This window comes from Antechinus flavipes, chromosome 2 (assembly GCF_016432865.1).
Source record: "Antechinus flavipes isolate AdamAnt ecotype Samford, QLD, Australia chromosome 2, AdamAnt_v2, whole genome shotgun sequence".
Taxonomy (NCBI): Eukaryota; Metazoa; Chordata; class Mammalia; order Dasyuromorphia; family Dasyuridae; genus Antechinus; species Antechinus flavipes.
This window is the reverse complement of record NC_067399.1, coordinates 337,093,398-337,106,623: the sequence shown is the minus strand read 5'-3', so window position 1 is coordinate 337,106,623 and position 13,226 is coordinate 337,093,398. Positions and strand designations below refer to the sequence as shown.

General features: G+C 33.4%; 1 protein-coding gene across 3 annotated transcripts in view; it reads right to left on the bottom strand.

Annotated features, from left to right (window-relative positions):
• The window catches only part of FUT8 (fucosyltransferase 8), a 425,078-nt gene that overhangs the window by 92,290 nt on the left and 319,562 nt on the right, over nt 1-13,226 (bottom strand). For all 3 annotated transcript variants that reach the window (XM_051977839.1, XM_051977837.1, XM_051977838.1), the window contains one exon: nt 7,265-7,502. In XM_051977839.1, the coding sequence (XP_051833799.1) occupies nt 7,265-7,502 (238 nt within the window). The remainder of the gene's footprint in view (nt 1-7,264; nt 7,503-13,226) is intronic.

The following is a 13,226-nucleotide window of genomic DNA, read 5'->3' as shown; positions in this document are numbered from 1 at the left end:
GTTTTATAGATAAGGAAAAATCCTTGTATACCTGTATTAAAAATGATTTAGGGAATGAATGAAGAGACTTAGAATTTCATTATTATAACAAGTTTCTTAAAAAGTACAAAAGATATCTAGAGTATCTTTATTATTTTCTGTACTCTCAAGTCACTTAACCTTTCTCTGGGCTTAGAGTTTCTCTTCTTTAAAATGAGAGGTTTAGCCCTTTCTCTTTCAGTTCTGAAATTCTATGATCAAATGTTTCCTCTTTTTTAAATTCCAGGGTAGAGGGAGAGAACTAGACAGAAAACTCCAATTCAAAGTTCACTCACACTTGTCAACATCTTCATGTCATACTAATTAAAATGTTCGTTTTTTTTTTTTAATTGTAAAATAAAAAATTTTAGTAGCAGTGTGGTCCCCTGGAAATAAGGCTATAGAGTTTGAAAGCTGTGTTCAAATACTAAACTGTGTATTTCCTCTTTGCATGACTGAGCATGCCTCCTAATTTCTTGCGGGCTCAGTTTCATCGTCTGTAACAAATTTGGATTAGAGAGACCCACAATGAGCCTTCAAGCTCTAGAACTAAAGCAGCTCTGATCTCACTCAAATGCATATCAACAAGTAGAATTTTCTTTGATTTTGTCACTCTCCCCCCCACCCAACCTTAATCTGCCCCAATAACTTCATCATTTTAGACACTACCTTAAGTATTCAATTACCAACCTGAAAGCATCAAAAGAGATTTATTACAAGGCATGTAAAAAGGACCGAAAGATCTATTCTTGGCCCTATGTTGTTGTAACATTTTTATTCATGACTCTAATATCTAATAAAGGCATAGATAATAGAATGCTTAATGTTACAGATGTTACAGATGAATCAATTTTGAAGAGCAGGATTAACACAATAAATGAGTCAATATCTAAAAGGATCTTTACAGTTTATTAAGAGCACTGGACTGAATTTAATAAATGAAAATCAATAGATTCAATGTAAAATCTTGAACTGGGGTATAAATAATCAACTTCTTGAGTATAAGAGAGAGTGAACTATGTTGAGAAAGCAGTGGTTTCAAAAAAAAGATCTGCACGTTCAGTGGATTCTAAGTTCAGTGAGTAAGTATTGTGATGTGACACAGTAAGAATAGTTTCTAGAAACAGGAAGGTATTTTATTCTCTACCCTCTTGTACATGAAGATTATATGAAGATTACCTAGAAAAAAAAATAGGTATTGTGGATCAAAGAGGATAGCTAATCTGAGAGTGCTATGCGAAAAGTAATCAAAAGTGGTGATGGACCTTGAGTATATCTCATATGGAGACAGGTTGAAGGAGCTGGGGATGTTTGAGAGAGAGAAAGAACATGATAGCTGCCTTCATGTATCTGAAGGGCTGATATGTGAAAGAAAGAATAGATTATTTCCACTGACCCTTGGGGTGCAGAACCCTAAGTAAAAGGTAGAAGTTAAGAGGCAAGCTTCAAATGATGCCAAAAAACACTGAAAGCTGACCAAAAACTGAATGAAGTTGTGAGTTCCCCATTGGTACAAAAGTGTTCAAACAGAGACTAAATGGCTGATAGGTAATAATTTTTGACAGAAAATTCAAAATCAAAGCAAATTCCCCTTCCACCTCAAAAAAACAAAACAAAACACCACTACCAAAAAGCAAGCCATGAAAGACTTTGTTGGTACTGCAGACATACTGTAAGCCAATTCTTCATTCACATAAAAGGAAGTTCAGAAACATAATTCAAATTAATAGCCTTTCACATTAGTAAAGTGGCATTTTTAGCTGACCTTTGGGAAGCAAGATGCCAATTATTTTGGACTAATAAAGGCTGCAATTCACCAATACCTTTAAGAGATTCAGGGCAACCTGGCAAATAAAAAGTGAGTAGTAGAGGAAAGAAAGAACAAGATCTCAATGTCAAAGAATGTCAATAGTCAAAGACATCTTCCCTTTTTGTTTTTGTGATTTAAACCCATAACTCACATGATTATTTGCAATTCTTCCTTTTTGTTTTTTTGAAAAGCATTTGTTAACATATACAGTTTTTCCCTATCCTATAAATCTTAAGAGTGGTACTGATTCTCTAGATATTTAGGAGATCAAGTCCTTATCAGAGATAATTGACATAAAAAGTTTTCATCCAAGTCCATTAATTCAGCTCTTTTTCCTATTCTCCTGATTCCTTAAACTCCCCTTAAATCTTTAGCCTCTCAGAACTATTTTTGTCCCTTGATGTTCTCCTTACCCCTCAGTTCATTTTCTTTTATTTCCTAGAAAGAATGGCTTATAAACATAAAAAAAAATGATTTTTAAAAATCCTTTTTACTTATGAACTGAACAAAGATCAACAAACATGGGCATTTCAACATTAAAATAACAGAAAAGAGGATAGGCATATAAGCTTATGACTTCCTTTTACCAATTCACCCCCCTCGACATATACAAAGATGATCATGTCCTTGGTCTTCCTATCACCCAACTAAATGAATTTCCATGTTGATGAACTCCAAATTTTCCTCCTCTGATCATAATCTGTTATCCTTCCTCTTCATCTCTGCTTTGCAACCCCCTAAACCTGTTCTTCATCCTTATTGTAAAATCTAAAACCTCCACTCTTAGATCTTTCCCAAATCTTCCATCACGGCACTTGCTATACTCTCCTCCCTTCCCCATCTTGACCCTTGGGGAACAAGTTCAACTCCACTGTCCTCTTGAGTCCCTTGTCCCTTTATCCTATCAAATATGTTACTTTGCCAAGCCTCAGCCCCTGGAGGATAACTTTTTTTCTTTTCACTCTGTTGGACAAAGCTGAAAAGAATCATGAAATTGCACTTCTGGGTCTCAACGAGGCATTCATTTAAAAAGGGCAATCCTTCTCACTCTTTTTCACCTCCATATCCAATCACTTTCCAGGTCATGTCATTTCTATCTTCAAAGTATTTTTTTTATAAGCCTCCTTACCTCTTCTAACACTGCTATTAGGCTGGTATAGGCTTTCATCAAATTATTTCTCGTCTATTCCAAAAATGTGCTAAGTCTGGCCATGCTGCCTCCCTATTCAATCAACTCCTGTGGCCACATCCAAAATAGTACTCTGGTTGGTAGCCAGATTCCTTCCTACTTTTCCAGTCTTCTCACATCTCAATTCTTCCCCACACTACTGAACCGTAGGATTCAATGATCCCTGCAGTTTCTCCATATGTGGTATTCCCCATCTCCAGAATTCAGGCATTTTCATTTGCTGTCCCCAACATTCCTGGAACTCTCTCTTTCCTCATCTCAGGCAAAGACGTGGCTTTGATGTTATAAGGTCACTCTATGAATCATGGATATAAATCCTTTTTCTTTCTAAAGGGGAAGCAAATGAAAAGGAAAGAAGAACTTTACCTATTCTAATGAAAAATATTTTAGAGTGTAAGAGAATAGTTTGGTCTATAAGTGCTTCTGTATTCAATTGTTTTCCTCTCTTTAGGTCATGAAAGGCTCACAGAGTCCAAGGATGCAGTCTGATTATGGAAATATAGCAGATGGCTATGTAATCATGGTATTTATATTAAACAAATCTCAATGGAAAAAACAACAACAAACCTCTTCTACTATAATTAATATAACCATCAATTCCACTTAAAAAGAGAAGTCCTAGACATTGTGATTTAGTTCTAGCTATTAGCCAAACAGGATATCAATCAAAGAAGGCTAGTCACAAAGGGTGGAAAAAACAAACACACAAAAATAACAACATCAACTGGTTTAGTTACACTAAAGTAATTGAACTGTCTACTTTTTTCAAGAAAAAAAAAATAGTACAGATGTGGAGATTTAGTTGAAGGACAATCTAGCTTGGAGTATATTAATCACTGCATTTTTTCACTGGCAGATTTCCCCACTCCTTCCCTATCAAATCATTTTGAAAGTTATATTTAGAAACAACTTTTTTTTAAACTCAGTATATTTACTTCAAGAGAAATCCAATACAAAAATGCATTTATTAAAATCTTCAAACATCCAGGCCAGATTAACATTCTAAATTATTACAAAATACCATTCTTAAGAGAAGAATTAGGACCTTTTTAACCTTTTAGCTTAAGTTTAGCAAACATTTTGGCTCTCTGTTTAGCAAAATAAATAGATTGTTTTATCAACCTCTTTGGAACATGCATCTGTTGGGAACAGACATGGCATTTTCAATGTTGAAAGGATTTTTGTTGTTTTTAACTGAAAGCATGATCTTTCATATTTTGTTTGTTTCATTTAAGCCAAAATGCTTACCCTAAGAATATAGTTCCAGAAAAAATATAAAATAATGAAGGAAAAACAGAATTAAATCTGCCATAAGGTATGACATCATCACTGAAATCATCAACTATGCACTCCAAGATTTGTACAAGTGACAGTTTTGAGTTGGAATCACTAAATTCTATTTGCAGCCATATCATGTTAAATGGATAGGAAAAATAATAATTCATGGCAGTGATGCTGAGGGAATTATACCAAGATTTTTGCACATGTTAGAACAATAACAGATGTAGTTACTTTATGTCTAACTAAAAGATTAATGTCAAAGTGGTTACTGGTCTTCATTCTTTTCCTTAATTATAAAAAAAAAACTAGTAAAAAATAAAAATATGCATATATAAAATATACATGTATAAACAACAAAAATATACATTACAGGTTAACAACAAAAGAAAATACCGATTGTTTTAAAAGCAAAAATCACTTAAACTCAAAGAAAAATTCTGACAATAAGTTACAGTCTATATCAGTTCAGTTACAATGTTCTCTATAAACTATATATTATTACTCTGAATAAATTAAAAGTATCTAACAAAGGCAGTTCAATTTAAAATTATGAAAATAAATGCATGATTTTAAAGAGTACTTGAAGTGATAAAAAGCATACAATTTACTATAAACTATACTTCTGTGCCATTGGTTGCAACTTACTGATGAAACGGGTCCTTTACAACCCTGGAAAATGAATGTAAGTGACAGAGAGAATGGATGCAGATGCACTAATGGCAACTTTCCTTTTGTGGCTGATTAAAATATCTGTTCAGCTTCATGCAGATTTGAAATAAAATGTTTGAACATGTGAATACTAAATATAAGATAGGCTTATTAGGAGGAGATAGAAAGAGTAGAAGAGAAGGAAAATTTTAGTAACAATTACACATGACTAGTTTTCAAAATAGGCTAACTCCTTTTTTATATTCTAATAATAACTCATATTTGTATAGCAATTTGCAAGATCTTTCCCTCAACAACAATTCAAGGTAGGCAATTTGAGTATTAGGAATTATCTCCATTTTAAATTAATCTAATTATCTCCATTTTAAAGATGAAGAAATTAAAGCCTATGGAGGCAAATGAGTTGACTAGAAGACAAATTGGACAAGATGACCCTCTGAGGATCCTTCCAATTCGGGAAATCTATAATTGTGACATAACTACCAGAGTGGGAACTTAAAGAACTTGAAATAGTTTCACTTGTCAATCTGTATTTACACACAAAGCAGCATGAAATGGAAGAAGTAAGAACCAGAGACGTGGTCCTGACCACTTCTTGAGGAGTCATGATTCTGCCATTAATCATCCCAAGTGACTTCAAGAAAACCATTTCACTTCCTGGGCTTCCATTTTCTCATCTTCAAATGGCAAAAGAGAAAAAAGTAATTGAGATGATCCTGGCCCTGTGAACTTCTGACAAATTTAAATTTCTGAGTCTTTCACTATCATAATCATTCCCAAATGTACAATAAATAAGGACAAAGAGAAAATTGAAAACTAGTATCTCAATTAAGAATAGATTAAAGCATAGATTTTGATCTATTCATTATACCTCTTTTTTTTTCCTAACAAGTGATTACCAACTAAAAACTAAGATTTTACTAGAAGCAGTGAAATACAGCAGTATTTGTGCCAATCTGATTGCATAGTTTCACATTCACGGAACCTTGAAATTGGATATAGTCTACAAAATGAAAAAGTTAGCCACAGGGAGCCAAGAAGAGCTGCCTCTTTTAGCTGATAGATTTAGCATCTTCAAAACCTTGATACCCAATCTGATAGCACCAGTTGATGATAGCAGCCGGCCTGATCTACAGGAGATGTATCCTTGGAACTAAAGATTAGTTCTGATTTTTAGGGAAGAAGCTTGTTTTAAAATATGAGAAGAACTTTAAGAACCAATTGCTGAATAGATGCTAAATCTTCCTAAGCACTGATTAAAAACTACCTTACAAGAAAATGCTTTGTATTGCTCTAGCACCGGTCTCAGAGAAGCTCAAAGCTTACAAATATTATGCAATTAAGCTTTATGAAAACTGTGACAAGACAAAATGATTTCAATTTTTCAAATGGAGCCATAGAAGCAAAATGGACAAATTAAGGCTATCTATTTAATGTCAATTACATCATATTAATTATACTGGTTTGAAAACAGCTTCATATTATCCCCAAATCTGACTTAAATAAAAACCTAGGAAACAACATACTCAACCACACCCATATACCTCATATTTAGTATTATTCGTTGGGTTATATCTGGTCTTTCTTTTTCTTTTAAAGAGATTTCATTTTAGGGATATGGTCAACATCAGTAAGCTACAGATTAGGAAGATTTCTTCCAACTCCAAGTATAATGCATTATCTTGGAAGAAAAGGGTACTGCATTAGCTTTGTGGGAATTATTTGGTGGTTTCATTTTGATAATGCCATTTCTTTAAAACTCCAATATTAAAAAATATATATATATATATATTTATATATTGAAGTTTTACAGATAGGCAAAGTTACACAAAATAGCTAGTATTTATATTTAAGGATTGCAAAATGTTTTGCAAATATTTTATTCTTACAACAACCCTAGGAGATAAATTCAATCATTACCCTCATTCTGTTGATAAGGAAACTGGAGCAGTCCCAAACTAAGTGATTTGATTAGGGACACATAGCTAATAAGTGTCTGGAGTTGGATTTGAACTCAGGCCTTCCTGACTCAAGTTCAGTATTCTATAAAAGGCTATTAGGAATCTTTGATTCCACATAAAAATGTGGATATCAAACTGTAAAATTCAATACTCTTCAAATTTGGTTCGCATAAGAAATACTTGTCACTTTAGAGCACAGAAGAAAGAGAACTGTAATATTTTTTAAAAGCTCTAAAGAAAAGTCTGAAGATTTGGTCATTTAATGACTCGATCCTGAGATCTTCAGTACTGTACAAACTATCAACTTCAGAAAATAAATACCTCTTGAATTCTTACCTGTCCAGTGTCCAGTAGTAGTGCCTGTTCTATCTGTGCATGTCTCACTCACAGGTCTAAATACAGTCTCCCATCCACCAGTAGCATAACGCCAGTTATGGGATTCCAAAATGAGAGTTCTCTGAGTGCCATATGCAATCATGAAGCAGTAGACAACATGGTGGAGTTGACAGCCATAGCCACAGCCTTTGTTGATATTACACACAAGCTTCTTGGCTTTTCTGCAATCCTTGGGGTTCTGGGAGTGGAAGAAAGAAGTAAAGCTGGAGACAAATTATAGAGAGAGACTTATATCTCTAAGTGGAAAAAATGACTAGGGTCTTAAATCAGATGTAAGTTAAGACTATTCCAATACATTGGCCATTAAACAAAGGAGCAGGCTTTCACTCGGTGAAAATTTATGTACATTCTTGGTAAGATAGTGGTGAAAAAAGGATGGTTATTTCACATACTTCGCTGAACAAATGTAAAATAAAACAATTGGCACTTTAAATTACTCTTTTGCTTTGCTATCTGTCAGAACATACAAATGTGAACATCTTTGAACTCAAAATTGTGTATATCATGAAGAAAAAAGCTTAATGAAGTGACTACTTGATTTACTTTGACAGCATCTCAATGCTCTGAACTTTCCTTCAGTGAAAAGGCTCAAATTTTTCTTACAATTTACATGAAACCAGAACTCTACATACTACAAATGTGAGACCAGAACTCTAAATGTCACAAGCAAAATCAACATTTAAAACACGGCAAGACAAAACTACTAGGCAGAAGCTGACATTCTAATCAGAAACCCTCTGTGATGTCAGAGTTGTCCTATCTGCTGCCACCTTTTACTGAGTTTTTGCTAACGATTTTCATTATACAAAGTATGTTTTGTCTTAGCTCTCATAAAAATGTGTTATGCCATGTTTTAATTTGGGGAATTATTTTTCTAAATGACTAAATTGCTATTAAAAAGAGGCTAAATATGATTAAAACACTGGAGATTACTTAACAAGGGGCACAATGGGGCTAACTGACATGGAAATTTTCTTTATTCTTTTAGTTTTAATGTTTCTACTTTTGTCAAATATCCTTAGGTATCACTGGTCTTTTTTTTTTTTTTTAAATAACTTTTTATTGATAGAAGCCATGCCAGGGTAATTTTTTACAGCATTATCCCTTGCATTCACTTCTATTCCGATTTTTCCCCTCTCTTCCTCCACCCCCTCCCCCAGATGGCAAGCAGTCCTTTACACATGTTGAATAGGTACATAGATACAATATATGTGTGCAGAACTGAACAGTTTTCTTGTTGCACAGGGAGAATTGAATTCAGAAGGTATAAATAACCCAGGAAGAAAAACAAAAATGTAAGCAGTTTATATTCATTTCCCAGTGTTCTTTCTTTGGGTGTAGCTGCTTCTATCCATCTTTGATCAATTGAAACTGAATTAGCTCTCTTTATCGAAGAGATCCACTTCCATCAGAATACATCCTCAAACAGTATCGTTGTTGAGGTATATAATGATCTCCTGGTTCTGCTCATTTCACTTAGCATCAGTTCATGTAAGTCTCGCCAATCCTCCCTGTATTCATCCTGCTGGTCATTCCTTACAGAACAATAATATTCCATAACGTTCATATACCACAATTTACCCAGCCATTCTCCAATTGATGGCATCCATTCATTTTCCAGCTTCTAGCCACTACAAACAGGGCTGCCACAAACATTTTGGCACATACAGGTCCCTTTCCCTTCTTTAATATCTCTTTGGGGTATAAGCTCAGTAGAAACATTGCTGGATCAAAGGGTATGCACAGTTTGAGGTATCACTGTTCTAAAGTACAACTCTGTTCTTTCCTGAGATCTTTACCTTGAGTTTCCTCCAACGTGTTTTGTCTCAGAAGAAAATGAAAGTGGATATGGTTAGAAATGCCAAAAATTTGTCTTCAATATATCAAGCAGCAGTTTTGTGTACATTTAAGGTAAACTAGACACTCAGACTTCAAGTGTGCACCTACTTTCCAAAGGGATGTTTTATCTATGTTGTCAAGTAGAGGCCAAAGACACTGAGCTTACGTAATGATGGTGAAACTAAAACATGATTTGGGGAGAAAATTCAAGATAAAAATGCAATACAAATAGCTGGAGATGCCTTACAAATTCAAATGTGATCCTGCTAGCAGGATGTTTCTGAGAACATACTCAGAAAATATCATCAATAACCTTTTAGAAGTCAGGAGCCTAGAGTGATCCCAAGGGACTGCCCAGATAAGTTTCAGCCAGATTTGATCAAATTTATTTCCAGATCAAGTACCGAGAGTTGCTGATTTCTTTTGCCTATGCCTCTGAAAAGTCTGTCAGAACTCATCTGAGGCTTCTCACTGAGGCAAATTGGCATGCAGTACTTCCCAGCTGCTATAGATGCATCAAAGAGGGGAAGGAAGGGTATATACTTTGTGAGAGTGGAGAGATGGCAGTGATGAGCAATGCACCATTAATTCTTTGTTCCCTATCAAACAGTGATACTAGGAATAAATAGCATTGTCAAGCTGATTCAAAGTTTTATTAGCTATTTAGTTTATGAAGAGTATATAGAACACTAACATTTATTAGATTTTATGTGACTTGAAAGAAATATAGTACTGCTCTGAGTTAAATTGTTATATGTATTCAAAAGGAAATGCCCCTTACAATGAAAAAACAAGAAAAAGAACAAAAATGTTGGGACTTCCATTATTAAATTGAATAAAGCTATCTGACAGAAAACTTCAGCAGCTTTTTAGCTTTCATTTTATTTTTCTCTTTTTTTTTTCATAAAAACTATCATACCTCCATTTGGGAAAAATGCATATAGCATATTTTATAATAAGAATTTAATTAGATTACAGTATTTTTGTTACAAGGGTTTGAGGTTAAAAGAAAGATGGGAAAAGGGATATTAGATAAAATAAAATTTAATATAATCTAAATGTATCTCAAACCAGTTGAAAGATACTCTCATTCAATATGTGATTTTGCTCTCCAGCACCATAGGTAACATTGAAGGAGGGGAAATTCCATTATGTTTGATTCAGGAATGAAAAAGATCTAAAAGTATAAGATAAACAAATAGAAGCCTTCAAGACAGAGAGCTCATGGTAAGAGAAAATGGAAATAAGGAGCTGCTTAGATTGATAACCACAAATAGAAGAACTCAGAAGTACAATCCAATTTATTGTCACAGTGGTATTTTAAAAGTACAGAGAACACATAAGACCTTGACCAGAAAAGGAGTGTGTATGGGTGCATATGAGTGTATATGTTCGGGTGTGTGTATTCACACTAACATAAGACAAGAGTAATTCAGAATTAATATATCTGGAAAAATCAAACACTGCATGCTTCTGATCTAAATGAAAAGCATTGTTTTCAAAAGGGAGAGCTCAGATGAACAAAACAAAGTTTGTTCCATTGGAAAGAATGAATACACAACTTCTCTGTAATCAGTTTATTAATGTATAGAGTAGAAGTAAAAATATCTGCCTCTATTTCTTCATGGGCATACCATGTTATATTTCAGGATATGTCTGAAATTTCTTCAAGCTGTTAAGTGGAGAGGCACTCCATGTTAGTTAGTTGTACCCATACCCAATAGTACAACAGAACTCCTTTATGTTGTTGATGTTGGCAGAAAAGACTAATACCTAGGCATGAAGTATCTTTATTATGTGTGGCTTTTACTGAATATAGTGACTTTACTTGAGGAGACACATGAGGAAACTCTCACATAATAAATCCAGAAAAGATCACGTGGAGCAATGTTCTAACAAGTAGCTATAGCATTTCATTCAACTAAGTATCATTATCACCTTTTTTCTTAAATCACTTTAAAGACACTATACAAGTTATTGTTTTCTGATACCTTCAGCTCCCAAGAATGAGCCTGCTTTAAAAAACAAAACAAAACTTGAAGACACATTTTCTTTCATTGGGGATTATCTTGCAAGTAATGTACATGAACTATGTACATAAACATAGTCTCTAATAATTACAGTGGCTTAGCACCTTGTAAGAATCCTAACAGCTACCAAGTTTATATCAAATATAAACTCTGTATTTTGTATTATTACATGATAATTTTCCCATATTTGTACAAATTTGCTATTTATTCTATTCATTGAACAAATGGTTTTCTTCTTGTTTTAAGCCTCAGTTTCTTTAATCATATAATCTAGAAAAGATTTCCCTGGGTATTCCCCATGGTTCTTTTTACATCTAACATTCTATGAGTTAAAAACCTAATACTAATAGATGGTGAATGTGTAACCTGGTGGAAACACAGGTGAGATAATTAAAAAGAATTATATATTTAACTTCATTTGCTCAAAGACTAACTCTGAGTGGGAGAGACTAGTTATTACACATACCCTGTTGACTTCATTTGTGTGTTCTGGTTGTGTAGTGTTGGGTATGATGATACAACAGTAGATAAAAACTCATACTCAAAGAGTTATAGATTCTCTGAGCTGAAAAGATATATCAGATATATTTTAGTCCAATCTATATTTGATGCATAAATCCCCTCTGTAATAGCTCCTTATTAAGTAATTCCAACTTCCAGATCCTATTTGAGGAGCTGGCTCATTTCACTTTTAGACAATTCTAACAGAACACTTCTGTAAAATTTTTCATTCTGTTCTTTTGGGCCTAATGAAACAAGTGCAAGATCTTTTCCAGATGACAACTTTTCAAAGATGTGAAGATGGTACCCCTGTCTCTTCTAAGTCTTTTCTTATCCCAAATATTTCTAGTTCCTTTAGTACATTGTTTCACAATATCTTAGTTGTCCTCCTTTATCAAATTTATCAATTTCCTTACCAAAATATGATACTTAGAATAAAATGAATACAATACTTCAGATGTGGTCTGATGAGAACCGAAAACAGTGAGCCATATTGACCCTTATTCTCAATTTTATGCTTCTTTTAATATCTATCTAAATTCATATAAGCATTTTAAACTACAAAATTAAAATCTGACTTATACTGGATGTGTGGTTCAATAAATGTCCAAGTCCTTTTCAAAAAAAAAAAAAAATGCTGTCTACTTTGGCTTCTCCTGTTCTATACTTGGTACAGTTGATCTTTTGAACTCCTAAGTAAGACTTTTTATTTATTCTAGCTGGATTTTAAAATCAAAAATTATTAAGAGTTGAGAAAATCTTATATTTCTAGTTCAATCAGTGAATATTATAGATGAAGAGAAAATGAGAAAAGTTAAATAGCTGGCTCAAAGTCATTGAAGTAGAGCCTACAACTCCTACAAGTTCCTTCCTCTTTCGACTGACCTACAATCCTTTCCATGAAATAAGAAGAATTAAAAAGGGATGGTTTACTGAACTATTAGGATTTACATAAAAGCCTTACACCAAGATTACTTAATGAAGCGAATTAATTGGCCCCATTACAACAACTGCCTACAGATTATGTGAAAGGTTTGATTATTGATAGTTCTTGTTTCCAATAGACAATGGAATTTAAAAAATGTTTAATAAAAATTATTAGATTCAACTATCATCTAGAATTTCTCTATTTACAAAATTAAATACTTTTCAATTTTATTTATTCAAGAGGATTTTTACAACATTCAACTTTGTGCTGGTAATGAAAGACAGATTTTTCAAAACATAACTATTTCACTTTCCTAGAAAAAATGTTTTTATTATCTCTGAAATGATCTAAAAGAATGCAGCAAAGAAGGTAATGAAGCAAATAAGAGAATAAGATATTGTTAAGAAGTGATTAAGCTTTTTAGGCTCTGGGTGAAGTTCATAGCCACATAAGGAAAGTTAAATATAGTATCCCTATTTTTTAAAACCTAAGAGAGGAAATTATTGTTTCAAACTAAGAAACAATGTTTTCAAACTAAAGCCAAGATGTTATCTCAATGTCCTTTCCACCCCATAAGCAGAAACATTTTTTACAAGTGGAAAAT